Below are 26659 nucleotides of genomic sequence, written 5' to 3'. Positions count from 1 at the left end.
TCAGTCTTCCTAAAGAGCAGTAAGGGATACCCACCGTGTTCATTTCCTACCCCAGCGGCTATGCTAAGTCTTCCACATTCTTCAGATGACTCCATTTTAGGCGCCCATTCATACTGTTGACTTGAGGGGAATGTGGATTGTGTGGCTTGTGAAGATGGCATCTGAGGTCCGGCCTGGTTTAGCAGGAGGAGGAGACCACACCAAGACGTCCTCATAATGTTTGTCTTGGCAGCCTTCGACAGGGTTATGGAGATGGTTAACCTCAAGTTTAACGCATCTTGTGGATATCTAGACTGGTCTGTACAAGTAGTCAGAAGGTGATTTTTAGGCTAGCTGTTTAGCACATGCCAAAAGGTACAAATGCTAAGCTGTGACAAAGTTGAAAATATATATATATATATATTTATTATTATTAGATTACATTTAAATGTGGGTGAATACCAAACATTTGGAACACCTTCCTAATATTGCGTTGCACCCAGAACAGCCTCAATTTGTCGGGGAATGGACTCCACAAGGTGTCAAATGTTCCACAGAGATGCTGACCCATGTTGACTCCAATGCTTCCCACAGTTGTCAAGTCGGCTGGATGTCCTTTGGGTGGTGGACTATCCTTGATACACACAGGAAACTGTTGAGCGTGAAACCCAGCAGCGTTGCTGTTCTTGACACATCTATGTGCCTGGCACCTACCACCATACCCTGTTCAATGACACTTAATTATTTTGTCTTGCGCATTCCACCTCTGAATGGCACACACACAATCCATGTCTCAATTGTCTCGAAGCCTAAAAATCATTTAACCTGTTTCCTCCCCTTCATCTACACTGATTGAAGTGGATTTAATAAGTGACATCAATAAGGGATCATAGATTTGACTTGGATTCACCTGGGCAGTCTTAACATGGAAAGAACCGGTGTTAATGTTTTGTACACTCAGTGATGGGGGGGGGGGTGGATTGATAGTTGCATATCGGGATATTATATTTGATTGTATTTCTAGTTGGCTGTACCTGCTGTACCTGCACCAAAACTTCAGTGTGTGTCCTTCATAGCTTGTTGTTCATCTTTTATAAATAGGGCGCCAATATGTTTTCAGCACTTTTATTTCCATGACTGATCAAAACAGTTTTTCTCATGGCTCTCTAATCCCTGTGCAGCACGCATGTGGTGAGATATGTTTGGAACATCAAATTTCAAAAATCACAGTATTGAATCACACTACATATAGAATCGTGAGAATCCTAATACATATCGTATCGGCACCTGCGTTTGATATCGTGAGGTCCCTGGTGAACTATCCCTTCAGTTCGCACCTTTGCGATCTCCCTGGGAAATGACTAGGAGAAACACTTGTCATTTTCAGCAGAGGAAGAGACTGGTCCTTGTGTGCTGTTCTATGTCTCTGCTGTGTACATTTCCTCACTACTGATTGACATGGAGAGTGACATCACGTTGAGGCAACAAGCTCCTCGTCTCCTCCATCTGCCATTCCGCTGGCATCTCTCCTATAGATCAGTTGTCACGGTGATGTAGCAGCTCACTCCACTCTGGACCATCATTCTCCTCGATGGCTGATCGTCGTCTTCCTACCGCTCGCCTCCGCCTCTCTGTTTTTTTAATTAGACAACAAAACAAAAAAATATGAATATTCATAGAGCAGCGCCTCATTAATATGCACTATTATGCAGATCAGCTCACAATTAAGCCACAGCTTCCCCCCAGAGATGCTGGGTAGTGGTAAGAGAGGAGGTTGGAGGGAGAGAATTGCTGCTTCACCAATTTTTAAAACACTCTTCCTACTTTCCCCTTTTTTCAATGCTAATCATTTGACCAGGGACAACATGGCTACATGACTTGTGTCCCTTCTGTTAATGTGTAGCCCTTAGTCTGTTGTCATGCAAAGAGGGTGTAAGGGGATAGGGATATTAACTGCTACTGCGTTGCCGTGGAAAAATGTAAAGGAGTGAAGTGGGAGAATGACAAATGTTGAGGAGGATTGTAGGAGCCTCATGCTTGGTGTTAATTATTCAAACTTCCTACAGCTCTTAGCCACACTAACATGCTGACCACACTGCTCCTGTCACAAAATAAATGTACACACAAACTCTGCAAAAAAAATAAACTGTTTTTATTTTCAACTGTGTTTTATTTTCAGCAACTTAACATGTGTAAATATTTGTATGAACATAACATTCAACAACTGAAACATAAACTGAACAAGTTCCACAGACATGTGACTAACAGAAATCGAATAATGTATCCTTGACCAAAGGGGGGGTCAAAATCAAAAGTAACAGTCAGTATCTGGTGTGGCCACCAGCTGCATTAAGTACTGCAGTACACCTCCTCATGGACTGCACCAGATTTGCCAGTTCTTGCTGTGAGATGTTACCCCACTCTTCCACCAAGGCACCTGCAAGTTCCCGGACATTTCTGGGGGGGAATGGCCCTAGCCCTCACCCGCTGATCCAACAGGTCCCAGACGTGCTCAATAGGATTGAGATCCGGGCTCTTTGCTGGCCATGGCAGAACACTGACATACCTGTCTTGCAGGAAATCACGCACAGAACGAGCAGTATGGCTGGTGGCATTGTCATGCTGGAGGGTCATGTCAGGATGAGCCTGCAGGAAGGGTACCACATGAGGGAGGAGGATGTCTTCCCTGTAACGCACAGCGTTGAGATTGCCTGCGATGACAACAAGCTCAGTCCGATGACTCTGTGACACACCGCACCAGACCACCTTCAAATCGATCCCGCTCCAGAGTACAGGCCTCCGTGTAACGCCCATTCCTTTGACGATAAATGCGAATCTGACCATCACTCCTGGTGAGACAAAACCGCAACTCGTCAGTGAAGAGCACTTTTTGCCAGGCCTGTCTGGTCCAGCGACGGTGGGTTTGTGCCCATAGGTGACGTTGTTGCTGGTGATGTTTGGTGAGGACCTGCCTTACAACAGGCCTCATCTTCACACTGATGAGCAGGGAACCTGGGCATCTTCCTTTTGGTGTCTTTCGGAGTCAGTAGAAAGGCCTCTTTTTAGTGTACTAAGTTTTCATAACTGTGACCTTAATTGCCTACCGTCTGTAAGCTGTTAGGTGCATGTTCATTAATTGTTTATGGTTCATTGAATAAGCATGGGAAACGGTGTTTAAACCCTTTACCATGAAGATCTGTGAAGTTATTGGGATTTTTACAAATCCTCTTTGAAAGACAGTTAATGTGTTTTTCAAGCATTGCACCCACACTGCTCACACGTGTCTGCATAGCCAGGTGCTAAAATAGAACTTGGTTCTATTTGTGACGCTTGATGCGCTGCAAGTCCCGTCTTTCCCATCTCCTCATTGGTTTTTAGGAGCGTATACCGACGTGGGTGATTGAAAGATGAACTGAGGTCCATAGTCCAGTTGGTAGTGGTAATGCACCTTAAATTAAAGTTGGTTGCCAACCTCCATATAAAGTCTGAAGGAGGAGCGATTACTAAAACAAACTCTGTTTACCCTTTTGTCGGTGTAGAGGACCTTGTGCATTTGTAAAATAACAACCCAATGTTTTTTCCCGGGACAAATTAGCTTATAGTTTGTTCAGAGTTAATTTGTGATATTTCAACCTGTGTGTCCTGATCGTGTCTGGTGTGGGTGGACAAAATCAACCCGCGTCAGCGGCAGAGTGGACACTGGGAGCTGAAGTAGCAGTGCTCAACCAAAGGTTATTTTGGAAGCTGCAGTGCCTGAACAGGCCACCCTCCAGCCTCTATCTTCTAGGTACTAGTGTGGCTCTGAAAAGATTGGATAGGTATTGAGGTTATGGTAATGTGCCACCTTGATTGGCTGGGTGGAATTTTTGGCATATTCTGCACACATTTCCAACCCACTCAAACCTATCAATACTCGGGTGGGGGGGGTCTAGGGGTAATTTAGATTAAGTATTTATTTGGTCCTTTTCCAGTCCAACACCTTTCAGGTCTAACCCTGTTTCCATGGTCTTTGTTCTAGGTATGGATGAGCGAAGCGGTTCTACCCCCTGGGCATCTGGAGAACAGAACAGCCCTTCCTTCAACCAGGGACGGGTAAGGGAACACTGCACACTACACTTTTGTGTATATATAGTGTATGTGGACACCCCTTCAAATTAGTGGATTTGGCTAGTTCAGCCACACCCATTGCTGACGGGTGTATAAAATCGAGCACACCTCCATGCAATCTCCATAGACAACCATTGACAGTAGGATGGCCTTACTGATGAGCTCATGAATTTCAACGTGGCACCGTCATAGGATGCCAGCTTTCCAAGAAGTCGGTTCATCAAATTTCTGCCCTGCTCGAGTTGCCCTGGTCAACTGTAATTGCTGTTATTGTGAAAACATCTAGGAGCAACAATGGCTCAGCTGCGAAGTGGTAGGCCACACAAGCTCCCAGAACGGGACCGCTGAGTGGTGAAGCACGTTGCAACACTCACTACTGAGTTCTAAATTGCCTCTGGAAGCAACGTCAGCACATTAACTGTTCGTCGGGAGCTTCATGAAGTGGGATTCCATGGCTGAGCAGCCGAAACACAAGCCTAAGATCACCATGTGCAATGCCGAGCAGTGAAAACATGTTCTCTGGAGTGATGAATCACACTTCACCATCTGGCAGTCTGACGGACAAATCTGAGTTTGGCGGGTGCCAGGAGAACGCTACCTGCCCCAATGCATAGTGACAACTGTAAAGTTTGGTGGAGGAGGAATAATGGTCTGGGGCTGTTTTTCATGGTTTGGACTAGGCCCCTTAGTTCCAGGGAATTGAAATCTTAACGCTACAGCATACAATGACATTCTAGACGATTCTGTAATTCCATCTTTGTGGCGACAGTTTGGGGCATTCCCTTTCCTGTTTCAGCATGACATTGTCCCCATGCACAAAGCGAGGTCTATACAAAAATGTTTTGTTGATCTGTGTGGAAGAACTTAACTGGACTGCACAGAGCCCTGACCTCAACCCCATCGAACACCAACTTCTAGCCAGGCCTAAATGCCCAACTTCACTAATGTTCTTGTGGCTGAATGGAAGCAAGTCATGCAATGTTCCAACATCTAGTTAAAAACCTTCCTAGAAGAGTGGAGGCTTCTATAGCCGTAAAGGAGAGAACAACTCAATGTTAATGTCCATGATTTTGGAATGAGCTGTACGACAAGCAGGTGTCCACATACTTTTGGTCATGTAGTGTATCAACATGTTCTTACACCGTGGATATTACTCATCCATATGACTAGTCTTATCTGGACGTAGCAGTTTGGTCCAAAGAGCTCACAGGCACAGTGTGTTTTGCTTGTAGATGGTCATGTTGAATCTGTTTTTAAGACACAGCATTTGATTTAAATTCTTCATCTCTCTCTTTTGTCTGTTTCTCTTCTTCCCTCCAGGGTTATGGTGAAGGAACTCATTACAATGAGCACGAATGCCTGGCTTCCACCCCTATGTTCGGCTCAGGAATTGTGGGTAAGGAGATCTGAATATATTTCCTCCATCCTGGCCTATGTTTTAGATCTTGTATCTGGACCAGGTTCTCTCCCTGGCCTTCCATTTAATTTAGCTCAGCTGATTGGACGTCCCCATCATGACAAAGGGCTGGGGGGGGGGGGGGGTTGAGGGGTTTAGGAGCACAAACAAACCTCTCCCAAGGGATTAGTGTGGCCTATAGCATGTTTGTGTGTCTCTCAGCTGAGCTGTCAGGAGAGCAGAAATGGGGGTTAGGCTTTAATTACCCTCGGACCCTCTATAACGAGCCAAGTTGTTTTGCTCCTGTCTAAAGTCATAAATACAACCCTTCATATAGAGCACCTCACACGGCGGGCGGGTGGCAGATAAGGGGCGCCCAACTGGAGAAAGGTGAACAGGTCAGATTGGTTGTTAATGTGCTGGAGATGAGTGAAACGGCCTTTAAATATTTTTTCCATGTCCTGCCCTGATTGTCCCTCTATCTGTTTTTACAGGCAAAGCTGAGCGAGGACCTTACTCTTCTTTTGGAGCACAGGTAAAATCAGTCATTTATTTTCCAACTTTCCCCTCTTGTGACTAGCTCTCCCATCTGTAGCTGTGGTCTCTTCCGCTGAGTCATTTTTATTGTGAATCTGCTCCCCTCGTCCTTCTCATCCTCTCTCCTGCTCACCTCGTCCTTCTCATCCTCTCTCCTGCTCCCCTCGTCCTTCTCGTCCCCTCGTCCTTCTCGTCCCCTCGTCCTGCTCCCCTCGTCCTTCTCGTCCCCTCGTCCTTCTCGTCCCCTCGTCCTTCTCATCCTCTCTCCTGCTCCCCTCGTCCTTCTCGTCCCCTCGTCCTGCTCCCCTCGTCCTTCTCGTCCCCTCGTCCTGCTCCCCTCGTCCCCTCGCCCTGCTCCCCTCGTCCTTCTCGTCCCCTCGTCCTGCTCCCCTCGTCCTTCTCGTCGTTCTCGTCCCCTCGTCCTGCTCCCCTCGTCCTTCTCGTCGTTCTCGTCCTTCTCGTCCCCTCTAAACATTACTGTCTCTAGCAGTATTTGTGTGACTGACCTGGTCTTCTCTCCTCCCGTGTAGCCGGGCTTTATGCCCAGTGAGATGCCCATGCCCAGTCCTGATGCCCTGTCCCCCTCGGGTCTGAAGTCAGGCTCCCAGTTCTACCCCTCCCAGTTCAATCCTCGCAGGAGATCCACCCAGGAGAGCATGGGTAAGGACAGAAACCACGGAATATTATCCCATAGAATGCAAGGAAGATGGAGCACACATTCCAATGTAGAACCGACATTCCAATGTAAAACAGTGTTCCATGGTGTTTCCTTCTGGTCATATTGGAGGGTCTTTTTTTAAATTAGCTTCCAGTTCTATTTCTACTGCTAATGCTTACTGCAGTTGAATTACATGAAACATTTCATAGTGACACCTAATTGGCAGGTCCCTTGTAAAATCACACGGAATTCACGACCATATTCACTCCACTAATACTATTACTATGTGAAGTTGCTCTTTATTCTGGTGTATTTGTAGGACTGTGATTACCCTCACTTCTCCTACTGATGTTTAAAATAACCAGAGAAATCTCTCACTTCTGCTAAACCGGCCAGGGGTTCAATGGGAGGAGCGGGGGGGGGGGGGGGGGGGACGACGACGACACCATTGCATAAACACACTGGTTGGATAAGATAAGATTGCGTTTAAGGCATTTATAAGGGCTCATAAAGACATATTCCTACCAGCAGAGAGCTTACCTAATGGACAGCATGAATGAACCCATTCACAGCATGAATGAACCCATTCATCAATATGCCCGAACTGTTAACACTGCATTCATAACTCTGTTGTTTCATCTATGTACTCACTGTGTGTCTCCTCAGATGGCCAGCCAAAAAAGATCAGGAAAGTTCCCCCTGGCCTGCCCTCTTCAGTAAGTACTGCCCCCCCCCCCTCCCACCATTACCTCCTAGTACCAGACTGCCACACCTTAGTCTGCCTATTGTCCCTGAAGAACACAAACCTGTTTCAGACCTTTTGCCCCTTCCAACCCAAAATGAGCCCACCTACACAAGAAACCGTGTCACCCAACCAACCATATTCAAACCTTTCCCCACTCACTCTCAGGAATGCTCCCTCATCTAAAACATTCACCCAACCCACTCCCTTACACACACATGTTCTGCATCCCCCATGCCTAAACTGCCTCCCAGCCCTCATTGTCAGTGTGTGTAATGTGGACGCACACCAATCCCCAGACTATAACCCTGGGTTTTAGAACAGCAGCCAAACTGGCAGAGAGAGAGAGAGAGGGCCTCCAGCCCCACAGCTGTGGTGAAAAAATAAACTGAGCCCCACTCATTCACCCATTCATTTATTTAGACTTCTGTATTTATAGTGGGTTTTATTTGTAGGCCATTTATTTTATAGATGTGCATGCATTCCTTCCAGCCCAGCATTCTCACCCGTCCATTGCTTAAGGTAAAGAATGAGGCTTGATGACTTCACTAAACCTCCTCTATACAGTGTCGACCTTCCATCTTTTTCCTTCTCTCCCCTCCCTCTTTTTTTTCTCTCCATCTCCCTCTTGTGAGTTCTACTTGCTCCAACCCTCCTTTCTGTTTCTCTCACCCTCCCCCGCTCTCTTTTCCTCCATCTCACTCTTTTTCTCCCTCCCCCATCCCTCTATCCCAGCTGCCTGTAGAGTTGGCTGCAGTCCAGGAATGGGCAGATGGCACAGTAATTAGGAGTGCATCTCTCCATTCCCTCTCCCCCTCTTCCTCTCTTCCTCTCACCCTCTATTCCTCTCTTCCTCTCTCTGTTTAATCAAATTAGAGAAACAACTTCACTGTGTAGGAACTGAGTCGTCTGGCCCATAGTTTTATTATCTCATGCATGCCAGAATTGGGCTGATTCTGTGGCATCTGCTAGTTCACAACCTCAGGACCTTCACCTCTTTAGTGACATGCCAGAGACAACTATCAATTCTGTGTGATGCTCTGTAAGCCTGAGAGAAGACTGGATCATGTGTGTTAACCAGAACACACACTAGCACAGACACACCGTATACAATCTCAAACCTAGCCGTAAGACCCTGAGATCACAGAGAAGAAACTTTGGGTTTATGGCTCCTTCTGAGCCAGTAAAGAATGAATTTGTTGTCTTGGTAACAGAACATAAGATGTTCAGATATTGTTCTTGGTTAATGGCAGCCTCCCTGTCATTGGTTCAAGGCAGTTTACTGAACCTACATCCAGCAGATTGTACAGGAGCACACAGAGTTTATCTTGTACTTTGTAGGCTAGTTAATGTGACCAAAGGGATACTTTACTATAACTGTGTGTGTGGAATTCTTGTCTGTTTAAAATCTGTTTGTTGTCTTAGTAACAGAACATCCCCTAAGAAAACCTTCCACACTGCTTAGTTCAATAGTAAAGACAAAGCCCCAGTGTCCTCAAATGCCATAGAGGCTGTTGATTTTGAATTAAGCAGTAAAAAGAGAGAGTACAAATGTACTCCTCAATTGACATACCAACCATTTGAGCAGTGTTCAATGTGTGTGTGGGTGGGTGGCCTAATCAAGACAGGATACAAGGTTTTGACCACACACAGTCTACTATTTCAGATCACTTGGGAATCATTAGAAAATACCATGTTACAGACCCCAGCCAACCAAGCCATAGACACTAACATGCTCCTGAAAAGCTTCTATCCCCAAGCCATGAGACTGCTAAATGGCTACACAGACTATCTGAGTTGACCCTTGTATTTTTGCACTTTCTATGCACACTCACAGGACTCTACACACTCACAGGACTCTACACACTCACATGACTCTACACACTCACGCACACTGGCACTCAAACACACTCGCACACACACTTACTTAATTTGCTCACACACACATTTATACTGACTCTATATATACACACACACACACCCACACACACACATACAATCATCATATACGCTGCTGCTACTCTGTTTATCATATATCCTGATGCCTAGTCACCTTACCCCTATACATATCTACCTCCATCACTCCAGTATCCCTGTCACCTTACCCCTATACATATCTACCTCTATCACTCCAGTATCCCTGTCTCCTTACCCCTATACATATCTACCTCCATCACTCCAGTATCCCTGTCCCCTTACCCCTATACATATCTACCTCCATCACTCCAGTATCCCTGTCTCCTTACCCCTATACATATCTACCATCACTCCAGTATCCCTGTCTCCTTACCCCTATACATATCTACCTCCATCACTCCAGTATCCTTGTCTCCTTACCCCTATACATATCTACCTCCATCACTCCAGTATCCCTGTCTCCTTACCCCTATACATATCTACCTCCATCACTCCAGTATCCCTATCACCTTACCCCTACACATATCTACCTCCATCACTCCAGTATCCCTATCACCTTACCCCTACACATATCTACCTCCATCACTCCAGTATCCCTGTCTCCTTACCCCTATACATATCTACCTCTATCACTCCAGTATCCCTGTCTCCTTACCCCTATACATATCTACCTCCATCACTCCAGTATCCCTGTCTCCTTACCCCTATACATATCTACCTCCATCACTCCAGTATCCCTGTCTCCTTACCCCTATACATATCTACCTCCATCACTCCAGTATCCCTGTCTCCTTACCCCTATACATATCTACCTCCATCACTCCAGTATCCCTATCTCCTTACCCCTATACATATCTACCTCCATCACTCCAGTATCCCTATCTCCTTACCCCTATACATATCTACCTCTATCACTCCAGTATCCCTGTCTCCTTACCCCTATACATATCTACCATCACTCCAGTATCCCTGTCTCCTTACCCCTATACATATCTACCTCCATCACTCCAGTATCCCTATCTCCTTACCCCTATACATATCTACCTCCATCACTCCAGTATCCCTATCTCCTTACCCCTATACATATCTACCTCCATCACTCCAGTATCCCTGTCTCCTTACCCCTATACATATCTACCTTCATCACTCCAGTATCCCTGTCTCCTTACTCCTATACATATCTACCTCCATCACTCCAGTATCCCTATCTCCTTACCCCTACACATATCTACACTCCAGTATCCCTGCACATTGTATATATGATATTGAAACTGACCCTGTAAAATAAAGAAACTGACCCTGAATATGAATTACTTCTCGTGTTCTTATTTTTGCTTGTGTTTGTTCTACCTCATGTTGTTTTAGTACTACATTGATATGATTATTGTATTGTTGGATTTAGAACCTGTAAGGAAGGCATTTCACTGTGAGATTAACTTGAAACCTTTGTTTACTGTGTCTGATTTCCCCCATCTCCTTACTGTGTGTGTTCTGTAGGTTTATGCGTCGGCCTCCGGAGAGGACTATAACCGAGACGTTGCGGGGTATCCTGCCTCCAAGCCTGGGAACGTGGGCTACCCCGGCTCCTTCTATATGCAAGGTTAGTGTAGTATATACCAGATCATGTCTGGGGGCCTAAACTACACAATATACTTAGCACTATGGGTTTACCCACTTTACTACCTCGGCAACATGGAGAAAGTTGTCTGAAATGCCATTTTGGGTTAGGTGATTTATTGAAATAATGTATTTAGCTGACCAATGATGTCATATACACTCAGTGGGCAGTTTATTATGTACACTCATCTAGTACCAGGTCAGACTCTCCTTTGCATACAGAACAGCCTAAATTCTATGGGGAATGGAAACGTTGATCAATTGGTATCAAGGGACCTAACATGTGCCAGGAAAACATTCCCCACACCATTACACAACCAGCCTGTACCGTTGACACCAGGCAGGATGGGGCCATGGACTCACTGCTTACGCCTAATCCTGACTGCCTAACTCAATAGGAACCAGGGTTCGTCGGACCAGGCAACATTTTTCCATTCCTCAATTGTCCAGTGTTGATCGCTTTCCCACTGGAGACAATTCTTGTTGTAGTTAGCTGATGGGAGTGTTCCTGAGATACTGGAACCAGCGGGCCTGGCACAGACTCTCATACCATCCTCAGTCACTTGTTTTGACAATTATTTTCTTTTATTGTAAGAATTGTTGTTGTTTTTACCCCTTTTTCTCCCCAATTTTGTGGTATTCAATTGTTAGGTTAGTCTTGTCCTCTGAAACACGACCCTGCCAAGCCGCACTACTTCTTGACACACTGCCTGCTTAACCCGGAAGCCAGCCGCACTAATGTGTCGGAGGAAACACCGTACACCTGGCGACCGTGTCAGCGTGCATTGCGCCCGACCCGCCACAGGAGTCGCTAGATCGCGATGGGACAAGGGCATCCCGGCCGGGCAAACCTATCGATTTTGCGTCGCCTCATGGGTCCCCTGGTCACGAACAACTGCGACAGTGCCCGGGATCAAACCCGGATCTGTAGTGACACCTCAAGCACTGCGATGCCTTAGACCGCTGCGCCTGTTTAGCCCCTGTTTAGCCCATTCTAGTGTTCAATCAAACAGTAACTGAATGCCTCTGCCGTGTGCCTGCTTTATATAGCAATCCACGATCACCTGAGTCTAGGAGCGATCCATTTTTGTGAACAGGCAGGTGTACCTAATAAACTGGCCACAATGTATGTGCCCCATTACTGCCTGTATTGTCTCATCCTCCCTGTTGAAACACCTTATGGCAGTGTGCTAGTGAGTCGTCTGTCTGATGGAGTCATCAGGCGAATGTGACCCCTTGTCTTATTTTTGGTGGCCCCCCCCCTTTCCCCTATACCCTCACAACCCCCCCTCCCCTCTCACCACCACTCTCCTCCACACAAACACCCCTCTCACCACCCTCTCCCCTCCACACAAACACCACTCCCTCTACACACAAACACCCCTCCTCCTGTTTCCCCCCCTGACAGAAGGTCTGCACCCCTCCCCTGACCCGTGGAGTTCTGCCGGGCCGATGGGGCAGCCGGGCTACTCTGCTGTGCTGGGTAACTCCCCTCACCTGGGCCAGCCCGCCCCCTTCACGGCCATCAACCCGCAGGACAGACTGGTGCGACTACTAACACACACTAGCTGGTTCTCTATATAGTAGTATAGAATACATTACCATTTCTCTCTCACTCATCGCCCAGAGAATGACTTTGAGCCTGTTTTTGTGCAGAAGCGCCAGCCGTTGCCACTTTCGCCCCAGAACTACCCCCTGCACGGCAGCGAGGTGAACGGGAGCTTTCACCCTGGGTCCGCTGGCTACGGAGTCCCCAACCACACACCCCCCATCAATGGAACAGACGGCATCATGGGTACGGCTGTCTACCACTGACACTCTGTAGACTGCCTGTTTTTATCTGCCTGTCTCTGTTTTTCTCTCACTTTTTGGCTCTTCCTTTGTTTCTTCCTTTACCTCCATCTTTTCTCTAAATTGTAAAAATGTCAGTTCTAATTGTTTACTATCCACCCGGTTGTTCCCTCCCAGCCAACCGGGGAACAGCTCCACCTAGCTCAGGAGATGAGATCGGCAAAGCCCTGGCATCAGTGAGTAGAGTGGCACAGACCACATCAAGCATAGTCTTCAGTGATTATGCAAAGTTTATTTATCTACCAAGACTAAGATAAAACCCAATCTGCAAATAATAGAGAAGGCCGAGTTTCTGTTCTACTGTTTTCTGTATCATAGATCTGACTATTGAATGACTGTTTTTTTCTGTGTAGATTTATCCTTCGGACCACAACAGCAACACCTTCCCTTCATCTCCATCAACTCCAGTGGGCTCTCCCCAGGCCATAGCAGGTGACTGAGCAGGGAAAATACACCTGTAACTAGCCCTTCCCCAGGACATGGCAGGTGACTGGGCAGGGAGAATACACCTGTACCTAGCTTTCCCCAGGCCATAGCAGGTGACTGAGCAGGGAAAATACACCTGTACCTAGCTTTCCCCAGGACATGGCAGGTGACTGGGCAGGGAGAATACACCTGTACCTAGCTTTCCCCAGGACATGGCAGGTGACTGGGCAGGGAGAATACACCTGTACCTAGCTTTCCCCAGGACATGGCAGGTGACTGGGCAGGGAGAATACACCTGTACCTAGCTTTCCCCAGGACATGGCAGGTGACTGGGCAGGGAAAATACACCTGTACCTAGCTTTCCCCAGGACATGGCAGGTGACTGGGCAGGGAGAATACACCTGTACCTAGCTCTCCCCAGGACATGGCAGGTGACTGGGCAGGGAGAATACACCTGTACCTAGCTTTCCCCAGGACATGGCAGGTGACTGGGCAGGGAAAATACACAACTGGGCAGGGAAAATACACAATACACCTGTACCTAGCTTTCCCCAGGACATGGCAGGTGACTGGGCAGGGAGAATACACCTGTACCTAGCTCTCCCCAGGACATGGCAGGTGACTGGGCAGGGAGAATACACCTGTACCTAGCTTTCCCCAGGACATGGCAGGTGACTGGGCAGGGAGAATACACCTGTACCTAGCTTTCCCCAGGACATGGCAGGGAGAGTACACCTGTAGCTTGGAGGATCACAATTGGGTTAACCCTTAATGAAACCTAGCAAAGCATTTCCTATATGGTGGGTTGGAGCCTACTGCTGATTCCTAGCTAGTTTCTATTCAGTTGTGACTGAACACTGGGTTAAGGTGATATTTTGCTAAAGAGATTTAAGTGTTTGGGTAGGTGTAAGAGAAAAAACGGATCCCACCTGTTTTAGTCCTTAGGGGGCCATATCCTGTGGCGTAAGGTTACAGCCACATGGAAAATGACAAAAAAATAGCTTTTTTTCTCACAGGCAGATGAAGTGCAAAATGTCACTGTTGGTTCAATGTGGAATCGAGCGACCAGATTAGGTTCTTCTTTGACACCAGTGCTTTGAGTGTGGTGTCTGAAATGGCCAACCATAAAACCTCTAATGAAATTTGACATAATAAGATTACATCTTGTCTAGAGTTACTAGATAACAAGTTATGGTTGACTGCTTTTCAACCGAATGGTCGTTTGCCTGGTAGATGGACAGCCCCACTCTTGCGGTTTGTGCCAACTATTTTCAAAGACACAGTTTTTGTCCAGATGCTTAATGTCTCTCTGTCTCTGTAGGTTCTGCCTCTCAGTGGTCCCGGGGCTCGGGACAGGCCACACCCTCTCCAAACTTTGAGGGAGGACTGCAGGCTCTGGTGAGTTACATGTTATGTCCTACTCCTGGATGTGTGTAGTCCCATATCTTAAAAGATCACGAATAACACCTTGGTCTGAAGCAAGCTGGATGAGTTGAAGTTGATGAATAAACAGCGTTTGTTATACTTACCTTCTGTTCTACAGCAAAACAAAATGGAGGACCGTCTGGAGGAGGCAATACACGTTCTGCAGCGCCATGCCGGGGGACAGGGGGGCCCAGGGGGGCTGACTGACATGCACAGCCTCCTCAGCGCTGGGATAGGAGGTCTTGCCCAGGCCTTCAACAACGCTGGCCTGGGACTGGCCAACAGACTGCCCAACCTTGTAAGAACCGGAGGGATGAATAGATCTATAGTGGGCATATCTAGCCATATGGAAGGTTTAGGATTCTGTCTATTTATTGTCATGCTGTTCTATACAGCCTCATGTAAATAGTCATGTGATGGCTATGTTATGAGGAGACTGTAGGACTGTAACTATTGAATCCCATGTTTCTCCTTTGCTCTGTAGATGGCCAACCACCATGAGGACTCTGCTGGTCCGCCCTCTAGTGGTCCTGGTCTGCATGGTCACCATGGCCCTCCCTCAGCCCAGCCTGGCAGCCAGCCTGAGGGCTTCACCAGTTAGTTCCTCCTTGTCACTCTTTATTTTCCTCTCTCCTGCCATTCAGGAAAGGAAAGGAGACAAAATGATTGACTCTCCCTCTTTCTCAAAATATCTACTGTGCTTGGCATTGACTTATCCCCCCCATTTTCCCTCAGGCCTCTCTCGCTCCACACACTCGTCCAGTGGCGCCGACATCAAAAGGGAGGACAAGGAGGATGACGAGAACTCCTCCGTGGCTGACAAGTCAGAGGACGAGAAGAAAGACTCGAAGGCTCGCACCCGAACCAGGTGACTAAGCCCCTCTGTCTGTAGCAATGACACATTAAAATGACTGAAATCAGCCACTCTCTTGAGATGCAAGTATAGGACTTCTATGTTCAGGCAAGTCGTCGTCAATGCATGATTTACCTGGAAGTTTACATTAAGAGCTCGTTTAAGTTAGGATTCAGATGTTTTCTGGCAGGTATTACCGTGTCAATTGTCTGATCAGTTGGCACATTGAAGGATTAAGTCATTTCAACACCATACTGCATTCCAGTCTCTTTTTAGTGTTGTTTGTGCAGTGCTATTTACAAAGTAAATAAAACTCCCGTCAAAACCTAAGCACTAGGTGATTGTTGTGGTATCGGAAGTGGGACATTTTGATCTGTTTAACCATCTTGTTAGCTTAGGCTAGCGAATGTGGCTCAATGATTTGTCGTGGGGACTGTGCTGCTGTTATTATAAAGGGGGTAAACTCTCACTGAACGTTATCAGGATTTATTTGATCATTTTCAAGACATCTGTTGAAAATGATCATGTCCATTCAGGGAGTGCAGGTTTACCCTCTCTATTTCAACCTAACACAGCCCCAGCACCCAAAAAGCACTGTTATCATGTGTGCCCTCGTGTCTACTGTTGTTTTCAGAGAGACGTTCTCCTTCCAGACCTTCTCTTCCTCCCTATCAGACACGGGAGCAGAGTAAGTCTGTATCCAGTCATGTGCGCCTCACCTCAGGGGGTGTGTCCAGAAATATAGACACCAAATAACATTTTTTTGAGAATAATTATAAACTGACTATCTATTTATTTATACCTGGTCGGCAGAATTTCAGCATAAACGATTTACTCAGGCTTAGCAAACGCTTTTCTCGCTCCTTGAGCCGTGCCGTTGTTGGTGCCTTGAGTGAAGGTTTGTATCATCTTGCAATTATAACACATTCTTATAACACACAAGCTCTGAAAGGGATACCCCAGGTTTAGTAACTGATGGCATAAGTATATTATGAATTGGATTGGTCAATTTGATGACTTGAACCTAGATGAAATTGGATTTTATCATTTCACAGCTATTGCAGCACATGAACCTGGCTTTTACTCTAACATTTTCAACATTGATAAAGAAAACATGTTTGTATGTTGTATATGAGTTTGCAGAAGTATGTTAGAAGATTATATAAAGTCCTGTTTTCTTGCTTAAAGAATGAAGAGCTTCTTCTTTGGCATAATGGTCCAGAAGCTGTAGTACAGCACTCCCAGAATGAAAGCATTTAATCATTCTCTAGCAAGTGATTAGAACAGAACGTAATAGTCTTGTCCACTTTAGTAAATATGTCTTCTATCCCTTCCAACCAAACCTCCCCCTTGGCCTACATTGACTCTTCATCAGTCACGATGATGAGGACGAGGATGACGAGGATCTGCCGCCGGAGTTGAAGAAAGAGCGGGAGAAAGAGCGGCGGGTGGCAAATAATGCCCGTGAGCGTCTGCGCGTGCGGGACATCAACGAAGCCTTTAAGGAGCTGGGGCGCATGTGTCAGCTACACCTGACTAATGAGAAACCCCAGACCAAACTGCTCATTCTGCACCAGGCCGTTAATGTTATACTCAACCTGGAGCAGCAAGTCCGAGGTCAGTGTGCTGTCACTGGGGTCCAGTTTTAGACGGGACAAAGAACCAGGGTAGGGCCGCGTCCCAATTCTCTGATGCCTTCTAGTATCCTTCAGGGTAAAGGCCCCGGGATGTCTCCATACTCTTGAGTGGTTTGCTTTACTTGTCTCTTTTCCTTCATTGATGTGAAGTCATTGGAAAGGTGTCAGGCTCCTGTGTTTTTAGATCATTGCAGATAGAGAGCAGACTAGGCGATGAGGCCACTTTCAAGTATTAAAACAAGTTTCCAACCATCTAGTTTGTTATGATTGGGGAAATTTGGATGAGGAAAGGAAGCTATTTAGACTGTTTGTGATGTGGCCCCTTCTCCGTTCCTTTGAGGCTTTGCTGCTGTGTGCACATATATAACCTACCACTGGATTCATGTCTGGTTTGGTGTCGTATGTGTTGCCTGATCTAAACAGCATGGGTCGGTCTGTCTGGGCTGCTTCATGTGACTGCCTCCCCCTCCACTATATTAGGGGCGTTCCACCAATTCGGTGCCCTTTGAGAAGTGTAAGAAAAACTTTTGGAATTCTCATCATTTTGACATTCTGTCATGAAGGGCACATGTTCAACGTAATAAAAAAACATGTTTTCCCATCTCAAGAGGTACAAAGAAAAATATATACTACATAATTACTAGCCGAAGTAACCAGGTGGACAAATTCTTGTTAAATCAGCCATAAATCCCCTTGTGATGGTGGGAAGCTTGTGTGCAACAGGGAGAGGCATTTGAAGCTTCACAAAGTTGAATTGTTAAAACATTTCTATGTGTAACAGGGTTGAAGTGTTAAACTTGACCAGCTCAGTTTTCCACCACAAAACACCAGCAAATGGACAAAAAGAGTAGAATCAGCTTACCTACTTTTACACTATCGTTTGACTAGTACATGTTTATTTTGGAAAAAATATTGAAGGAATAGTTTAACCATATTTAAAACGAGAGTTCCAAGTCGCGTAACAGGGTTGACCTTAAAATGAGGGACAGACTTAAATGAATCACTAATTGTATGAAATAATTCATCTTCAGAAATGACTTTGTCAAAGTAACAAAAAGGCTAGCACTTCACAATGATGGTGAGAACTTGGAGAAATGTTGCTTAAGAGGGTTAAAATCTTCCTAGAGGTCAGACGCTGCACGGAGAAACATGTCAAAATGCTGAATTTTGCACTTTAGCAAGTCTATTCATATAAAAAAATCTGAGTTTTCCATGTGGTCTATATTAAAGGGCACTTCATTTAAATTAATAGGCTTTTAAAATTCTATATTTGTGCACAATTTCTACTTAAAATATCAAAGGGATGCGAAGGGCACTCATTTGGTGGAACGACCCATTAATATTATATTTCTGATTTCCCTTATACGCTTCTATCGCTGTGCTTCATCACTGTGCTTCTTATGAGGCCTTAGCAACACGGTTTAACAACCCATTATGTTTCTGTTAGCTTTTTACACTGTTACAATTATTTCAGGCCCCGATAATGACTTCTAAATTAATTTGATCAGCTTTGGGTAATGGCCCAAAGTGAAGTGCAAAGATTTTTTTGTCAGAGAGGATTCCCACATTTTCAACATTTTTTTTAATAAACTCTGACCTCGGACTTGCTGCTCCAGGTTGAGTATAATGTTAACGGCCTGGTGCAACGTGTCACCATTCCCAAGTTACAGCATTGAGCCCCCTGTATTCTGCCTGCTGATTGGCTATACAGATGCAGATACGGGTTGTGATTGGATGAGAGGGGCTCACTGTTCTGCTCCTGTCCCATTCCTCAATGTATTAACTCACTTCACTTTCGTATTACAGTGTCTCTGTGTTGCATGCCCTTATTCGTCAAATGTTAACATTTTTAATTTACTGATTTCATTGAAGTCCTCTTCATACCCATCTCCATCTCTCTTTCTGTCATTTCCTTTTGCAGATGGCAGCAGTGATTTCAGCTTCCACTCATTCAGATAATACATCTCTGACCGCTGATGTATTTAACATGAGGCACCAGCATCTAGCTCTCTCTCTGTTTCTCTATCTCTGTGTTCCTGTTTCCCATTCTCTAGACCTGGTAGAGGGTGTGTTGCTGTCTTTCCTCCTCTCCCTCTCTTTCTTGGTCTTCTTTCCGCTTCACTGACAGCCCCCAAAAGCCTCATATTATCACCTGTGAATACACTCCTGGGTCCTGATCAGCAGGAGATGTAGACTGTTGGTCTGGGTTCTGTCAGATTCCATTTGGTATGATGGTTGTCAACCCGTAACTCAACATTTAAAAAACTCAATTTGACAAAATAACCACAAGTCGCTGTTTAGCCAATTGAAAGTCTCCCAAGAAGTGATGGAAAAACATGCTTTGGGTAAACAAACAAATATTCCCAGTTGCCATTATCATTTGTGAGGTCTTAAAAGATGTGTTCATGGACAATAGCAGTAAAAGTAGTGCTCTTGTATCGGGATTCCGCCGTGTAAAAACAAAAGGATTCTGTTACCGCGTCCTTCGCAGTCCATCCATCCGCTCTCTCTCTCGCTCTCCTGCTCCACCGCACCACTCTCCACCGGGATCATCCATCCGTGATCCTCCTCCTCCTCGTCCCTGGAACACATTCTGTCCATCTGGACAACCACCACTTCCTGCTGCTGGCCTACTGCCCAAATATGGCACTTATTGAATGATGTCACAGTCAGGCAGTCTGATCAAGGATGTGAATAGAGTAATGTGAAGGGAATGCTGTAAGGAAGTGCTGGTCTAGGATCAGGTCTAACTATGCCAGACAAAATATGGGAACTGGCCCTGGAACAGCAATTGGCTATCCACATAAACTATCCGTAAAAACTGTCAGCATTTAGGGGTAACTTAAATCCGTAGGGGCAACTTGGTGGGTAAAAGCAGCAGGTGTTGGGGTGTACCATAATGCCCCCTCCCTCCTCAGCAGCAGCTGCAGCGTGGCCTCGCCCAGCGACGACAACCTGACGGCAGAGGAGAAGGAGAAGCGTGAGCGGGAGCGCCGCTCGGCCAACAACGTCCGGGAGAGGGTGCGCGTGCGCGACATTAACGAGGCGTTCAGGGAGCTGGGCCGGATGGTGCAGGTGCACCTGCGCGGCGACAAGGCCCAGACCAAACTCATCATCCTGCAGCAGGCCTCGCAGGTCATTATGGGCCTGGAGAAGCAGGTCCGAGGTAGGCCTCCTTTTAGGAAATTATCTAGTACCCTCCACCCAGCCAACTATCACTCAACTAGCATGGCAGTGAAAGGGTTCATATTGGACCAGTACCACCCATCCAACTAGCTCTTAATACTGGGCCTAGAGAAGCAGCTCTGAGGTAGGCTTCCCTTTAGAAAATGATCCAGTACCACCCCCACCCATCCAACTAGCTCTTAATACTGGGCCTAGAGAAGCAGCTCTGAGGTAGGCTTCCCTTTAGAAAATTATCCAGTACCACCCCCACCCAGCCAACTAGCTCTTAATACTAGGCCTGGAGAAGCAGGTCTGAGGTAGGCTTCCCTTTTGGAAATGATCCAGTACCACCCAGCCAACTAGCTCTTAATACTGGGCCTGGAGAAGCAGGTCTGAGGTAGGCTTCCCTTTTGGAAATGATCCAGTACCACCCAGCCAACTAGCTCTTAATACTGGGCCTGGAGAAGCAGGTCTGAGGTAGGCTTCTCTGTAGCTCTGGAAGGATTCCTTACCAAACCCAACCCCGAAAAGAGATGGGGAAGAGGAGGGGCTTCACCTCTGCCAAACACTTAGTGACCTCACTGCTGCCGTCTGGCCGTTCCTCTGTTCTGTCCAGCTGTCTCCTCTTTGTTTGGTCTTTTGTTCTCCATGATTTTCCAATTATATATTTTTCTATTTTGTTTCATATCTAGAATATTGCGGCATTTACACCTTAATCATACCTTCCGTGCCTGTCACATCTCCCTGCCTTTTTTGTTTTTAACATCTCTCGTAGATAAGCCTAACCTCCCAAGCCCTTCTCGGTTTACTAGAATCTGTGAAACCTGATGTTAAAGCCCCTTGCGTCCATCTTTGACTATTGTCTTGTGCTCACCATCAGTTTACCTGAACCTATAGATCCACTTCTGCCCTGTGATTCCGTGTCTCCTCTTCCTAAAGAGCGTAACCTGAACCCCAAGGCAGCGTGTCTGAAGCGGAGGGAGGAAGAGAAAGTTTCGGGGGTGGACCCCCAGATGCAGATGGGAGGGGGGCACCCCGGGTTAGGCGGCGATGGACACAACTCTGTGAACCATATGTAACACCCAGGTAAGCTGTCATACTGTAACTGTCAATACCCTATGTATTGTTGTGGCATGCATGAGCGTAACATTTATTTTTCTGGCTAAAAGCGGGGGATAGGTGGTGGGTGTGGCAGGGGACATGGAAATAAGCATGGTCAGCCCGTCTGAATTTGACATTTTTAGAGGCCACACCTCTAAACATATTGGTGGTGTAAAGACATTTGAATTCTAAGTCTATTTCCTTCAAGTTATGCCATAGCTAATGCTGTGTTCTTTTGCTCAAACATAATAACAAAATCACTACTACTAAATTCATTGTTTCGGGGAATTTAATTCTCCTGACTGTCTAGCTTTTATTTTGGTGATTTAGTTCTCAAAGATTATTATAAAAACAATATATACAGGTATTGTCTACTCTATCTTTACAAGTGTACACTGAAAGTTCTTTTCCATCCCAAGAATGTATTTTGATATGCATTAAATGTTACATTGTTTTGGACTTCAGTGGATTTCAATGGCAGAAAGACGTGTAATATAACGATCCCTGTTTGTCTTCCAGCTCCTGTTGATTGTACAGCTCTTAGAAGACGTGGCCTTATTGTCTTATTATGCATCTCAGTGGGCGTCAATCCACAAAGGTGCGCTCTCGATATAGCACATATAGTGGAGAAGCGCATACACACACACACACACACACACACACACAACTGACAAAGCCAGTGGCCACATTCCTGACCATGAACACCCCTATACACCAGAGTTTTGAAGAATATTTACAGTAAACACACCCTGAACTCCAAGGAGAGACTGGGCCACAGAAAGAGGAAATTTAAACGCAATGATTTTCTGCCTAATGGTCATGTTTTTGTAAGACATTTTGAGAAGTTGCTTTACATGTTGGGAGCAAAATTTGTTTGGATCAAATAGTATTTTTGGATCAATTGCTCATGTGAGCAACAGGATTTTGTGTCCTTTGGGTAGTCATCTGCCATTCCCACCTGAAAAGAAGGTCATAGTTTCATTACAAGCAAAGGTGACACCAGAATCTAACCTGTGAGTAACTATGTGCCTGATATACATGCATAACGCCAAGGCTTGGGAGAGTTAGAATCGTCATCATCCCCACCATTTTTTTTCTCAAAAGGCTGAAACACAGTACAGTTTGAGGTATCCAGCCACCTCCACCAGAATGTAAAAGACTGGACAGTCATAGTGATGAAGGGACACTTATTGAATCGTCAGGCAGAGTGCTGTTATATAGCACAATGATTTAAAAAAGTTTCTGCCCTCGTAAGGGCTGACACAGGCCTGTCTGAAGGATTTGTATGGTGGGTATTTATTTGATCCAGGAATCCTACAAGCCTTCCATTTTTGTCCTCTTCATCTGTTTGTTGCTACTGCCATGGGTGGAGTGGAAGCACTCTCAGTGAGGAAGGTGTCCCCACCCACCAACATGTACAGAGACCCAGGACAGGTCATGACTCGCTACTAGCTGAGAACCACTTCCGGTTCACCTACTTTTCAACAGGATCACATGGTCATCTCAAGACTTCCTCACTCTGACTTGGGGAGATTGGACTGAAACATGCAGGAAGTGTGTGTGTTCTCTAAACCAGAGCAAGCCTCTCCCCCTCCACTGCCACTCCCTTACCCTTCTTTACCCCTCCTGTTCTGTCTCCATTTCAGCCAGGCCATGTGGATGCATGGTCAGTACCCTCTGCCCCAAACTGAGTCAACCACCTGCCTTCATTTCTTTCTCTTCACGTTTGTGGAGCAAGTGTCATCAGTTGGCAAGGCAAACCTACATGGCCAGGTCATGTGTACTTAAAGATTTTATGTACGACGTAAGGAAATGTCTGTTTTTTTAAGTAGACTACAGTTATTTCGACGAGTATGGAAGGAATAATGGTTGGACTTCAAGAGGGTTGATTTTTGTAGCGTGGGTCCTGAAATATCATAGCGATCTTCCCTTGAAGGCGTTCAACTGCCAACTATGGACAATATTTTTTTGTTCCTTAAAATTACAGGAAGCATTGGGCGTTTTGAACAATTTCTAAAGTCTGTAAGGATCCTCCTTTTTGTAGAAGTGATGTTATTTTTTACTTTGTAATATAGCTGTATGAGTTTTCTTTTGGATTGCATTTATTTTTGTTTACCTTGTTTAAATGTAAGAACTCATTTTAGATGCCAGGAACAAACTATCTCTTTTTCCATCCCAAACGTAGTAATCTCTTTTTTTATGATGACAAAAGCAAGAAGTGCCAGTTGCTAAGGGGTGAAAGTAGTAAACGCCAACACTCCTAATATGGCTAGAACATCCACCAACTATTTTGGAAGTACAGGTCATTTGGAGATGGTCTGTATAAATCATTTAAACCAGTTACTATTTCACACTTACTATCAAAGGATATGTCAAAGTATTGGCAAGCTTTGTCACTCAAACATTTAAGTGCAAACTCTGATATTGTTGAAAAAGGATCAACGTATTACGTTTTTCATACCAGTTTCATTTTATGGCAATCCTTTTCAGCTTGCTAGGTTTTTGACTTTGGTATCATTCTTAGTAGTTACTCACCAGGCCTGAAAATGTCACTGTTGAAACTTCACTGTGATTGTCACTGCATGCGTGGCTTTCCAAGAGAACCTTTTACAGATATAGACGATTGACATGGGAGGGAAGTGTTTCAGTACATATATAAAGTCATGTTTTTGACCCTTTTCCTCTGTTTCTCAGTGATGGGCATCCCTGAACAACTGAGTCCACTTTGATTTCCTGAGCCCTATTACCAGTTTCTAGAATTGAATGGATATGAGTGTTTCCAGACCTGTTATCTTCCTTATAAAACATTTATGATTTAGACAACACTCAGAGTACCTTATCTATCCTTAATTGTTGTTTTTTTTCAACATTCTCAACTAGGGCAGAGAGACATTTTTGTTTTGATATGAAAAATGTGAAATTGACATGTTCAGTATGTACCTATACAAGACCTGGCCAGTTGATGTTATAGAGATCAACTAAACAGTATTGTTCCCTGCAGAGTGATACTGAATTGCAACAGTATTTTCTCAGTTTGGCCTGTTTGTCGTTCATAATAACCATGCTCCAGATGACAACCCTAAGCTGCCATTGGTTCTTCTGTCTCACAGAAGACACATTGTTTTGGGATTATTATTTTTAATTATCTGAAAAACTGAACATTGCTGATGTTATTTGTGTTCATTTTTGTTAATGTTGAACTGCAAATGTTGAGTACAGTATCCTTAACTTCCCTTGTCAAAACGCACAACTAGTATTTTGCCAGCGGTCTCATGGTCTGCCAATCTCTGCCCCCTTCAACAGACGGTCACACTGCTACAAAACCAACTGTCGCTCTTACATTGGGGACAGAATCCATTTGTCCTCAAAGTGCCTCCAGTTTCCTATTTTTATTTATATATATATATATATATAGATATATATATATATATAGATATATATAAAGTAGATATTGAGAACTGTCATGTATATAACAGTAATGTAGCAATAAATGTGCCATTTTTAACAGAAATATACCTTTTTTTCAATGTCTGTCTTTTTGAGCTTGTATACCTAAATGAGAAACAGAAACATTGTAATAAAGGGTTGAAAACATGCTAAGATTCTTGGCTCATTTTGTGTGTATTGAAACAATTCTCCATGTACAGTTGTGGCCAAACGTTTTGAGAATGACACAAATATTAATTTTCACAAAGTCTGCTGCCTCAGTATCTTTAGATATTTTTGTCAGATGTTACTATGGAATACAAGCATTTCATAAGTGTCAAAGGCTTTTATTGACAATTACATGAAGTTGATGCAAAGAGTCAATATTTGCAGTGTTGACCCTTCTTTTTCAAGACCTCTGTAATCTGCCCTGGCATGCTGTCAATTAACTTCTGGGCCACTGGTGGCAGCCCATTCTTGCATAATCAATGCATGGAGTTGGTCAGAATTTGTGGGTTTTTGTGTGTCCACCCGGCTCTTGAGGATTGACCACAAGTTCTCAATAAGTTTAAGGTCTGGGAATTTTCCTGGCCATGGACCCAAATAATCAATGTTTTGTTCCCCGAGCCACTTAGTTATCACTTTTGCCTTATGGCAAGGTGCTCCATCATGCTGGAAAAGGCATTGTTCATCACCAAACTGTTCCTGGATGGTTGGGAGAAGTTGCTCTAGGAGGATGTGTTGGTACCATTATTTTATTCATGGCTGTGTTCTAAGGCAAAGGCAAGTGAGCCCACTCCCTTGGCTGAGAAGCAACCCCACACATGAATGGTCTCGGGATGCTTTTCTGTTGGCATGACACAGGACTGATGGTAGCGCTCACCTTGTCTTCTCCGGACAAGCTTTTTTCCGGATGCCCCAAACAATCGGAAAGGGGATTCATCAGAGAAAATGACTTTACCCCAGTTCTCAGTATTCCAATCCCTGTACCTTTTGTAGAATATCAGTCTGTCCCTGATGTTTTCCTTGGGGAGAAGTGGCTTCTTTGCTGCCCTTCTTGACACCAGGCCATCCTCAAAGTCTTTACCTCACTGTGCGTGCAGATGCACTCACACCTGCCTGCTGTCATTCCTGAGCAAGCTCTGTACTGGTGGTGCCCCGATCCCGCAGCTGAATCAACTTTAGGAGACGGTCCTGGAGCTTGCTGGACTTTCTTGGGCTCCCTGAAGCTTTCACAACAATTGAACCGCTCTTGAAGTTCTTGATGATCTGATAAATGGTTGATTTTGGTGTAATCTTACTGGCACCAATATCCTTGCGTGTGAAGCCCTTTTTGTGCAAAGCAATGATGACGGCACGTGTTTCCTTGCAGGTAACCATGGTTGGCAGGGGAAGAACAATGATTCCAAGCACCACCCTCCTTCTGAAGCTTCCAGTTTGTTATTCGAACTTGATCAGCATGACAGAGTGATCTCCAGCCTTATCATCGTCAACACTCACACCTGTGTTAACGAGAGAATCACTGACATGTCAGCTGGTCCTTTTGTGGCAGGGCTGAAATGCATTGGAAATGTTTTTTGGGGATTCAGTTCATTTGCATGGCAAAGAGGGACTTTGCAATTCATCTGATCACTCTTCATAACATTCTAGAGTATATGCCATCATAACTGAGGCAGCAGACTTTGAAAATTAATATTTGTGTCATTCTCAACTTTTGGCCACGACTGTACAGTGCATTCAAAGTATTAATAGCCCTTATTCCACATTTTGTCGTGTTACAACCTGAATGAAATGTATTTGAAAAAATTATCTGCATGTACAG

At 45.2% G+C, this 26659-nt stretch overlaps 1 protein-coding gene across 9 annotated transcripts in view; it reads left to right on the top strand.

Moving 5' to 3' along the window:
* The window catches only part of tcf3a (transcription factor 3a), a 38069-nt gene extending 13064 nt beyond the window's left edge, over window positions 1–25005 (top strand). Inside the window, exons 4-21 of one of the 9 annotated variants that reach the window (XM_036986350.2) lie at window positions 3998–4071; window positions 5407–5482; window positions 5977–6017; window positions 6550–6679; window positions 7344–7393; window positions 10834–10936; window positions 12362–12498; window positions 12610–12748; window positions 12922–12980; window positions 13158–13236; window positions 14552–14628; window positions 14774–14953; window positions 15140–15251; window positions 15391–15523; window positions 16143–16196; window positions 20067–20311; window positions 21250–21396; window positions 21931–25005. In XM_036986350.2, the coding sequence (XP_036842245.1) occupies window positions 3998–4071; window positions 5407–5482; window positions 5977–6017; window positions 6550–6679; window positions 7344–7393; window positions 10834–10936; window positions 12362–12498; window positions 12610–12748; window positions 12922–12980; window positions 13158–13236; window positions 14552–14628; window positions 14774–14953; window positions 15140–15251; window positions 15391–15523; window positions 16143–16196; window positions 20067–20311; window positions 21250–21389 (1829 nt within the window). In that variant the 3' untranslated portion in view covers window positions 21390–21396; window positions 21931–25005. Of the gene's footprint in view, window positions 1–3997; window positions 4072–5406; window positions 5483–5976; window positions 6018–6549; window positions 6680–7343; window positions 7394–10833; window positions 10937–12361; window positions 12499–12609; window positions 12749–12921; window positions 12981–13157; window positions 13237–14551; window positions 14629–14773; window positions 14954–15139; window positions 15252–15390; window positions 15524–16142; window positions 16197–16883; window positions 17126–20063; window positions 20312–21249; window positions 21397–21930 lie in introns of all 9 variants that reach the window. The other 8 variants (XM_090182729.1, XM_090182730.1, XM_036986348.2 and 5 more) reach the window with 8 other exon arrangements.
* Window positions 25006–26659: the final 1654 nt, after the last annotated feature.

This window comes from Oncorhynchus mykiss, chromosome 8 (genome assembly GCF_057628025.1).
Source record: "Oncorhynchus mykiss isolate SJ-2025 chromosome 8, ASM5762802v1, whole genome shotgun sequence".
In the NCBI taxonomy this organism is placed as follows: domain Eukaryota; kingdom Metazoa; phylum Chordata; class Actinopteri; order Salmoniformes; family Salmonidae; genus Oncorhynchus; species Oncorhynchus mykiss.
Note: the sequence above shows the minus strand (reverse complement) of the source record. Positions and strands in the feature narration are given on the sequence as shown.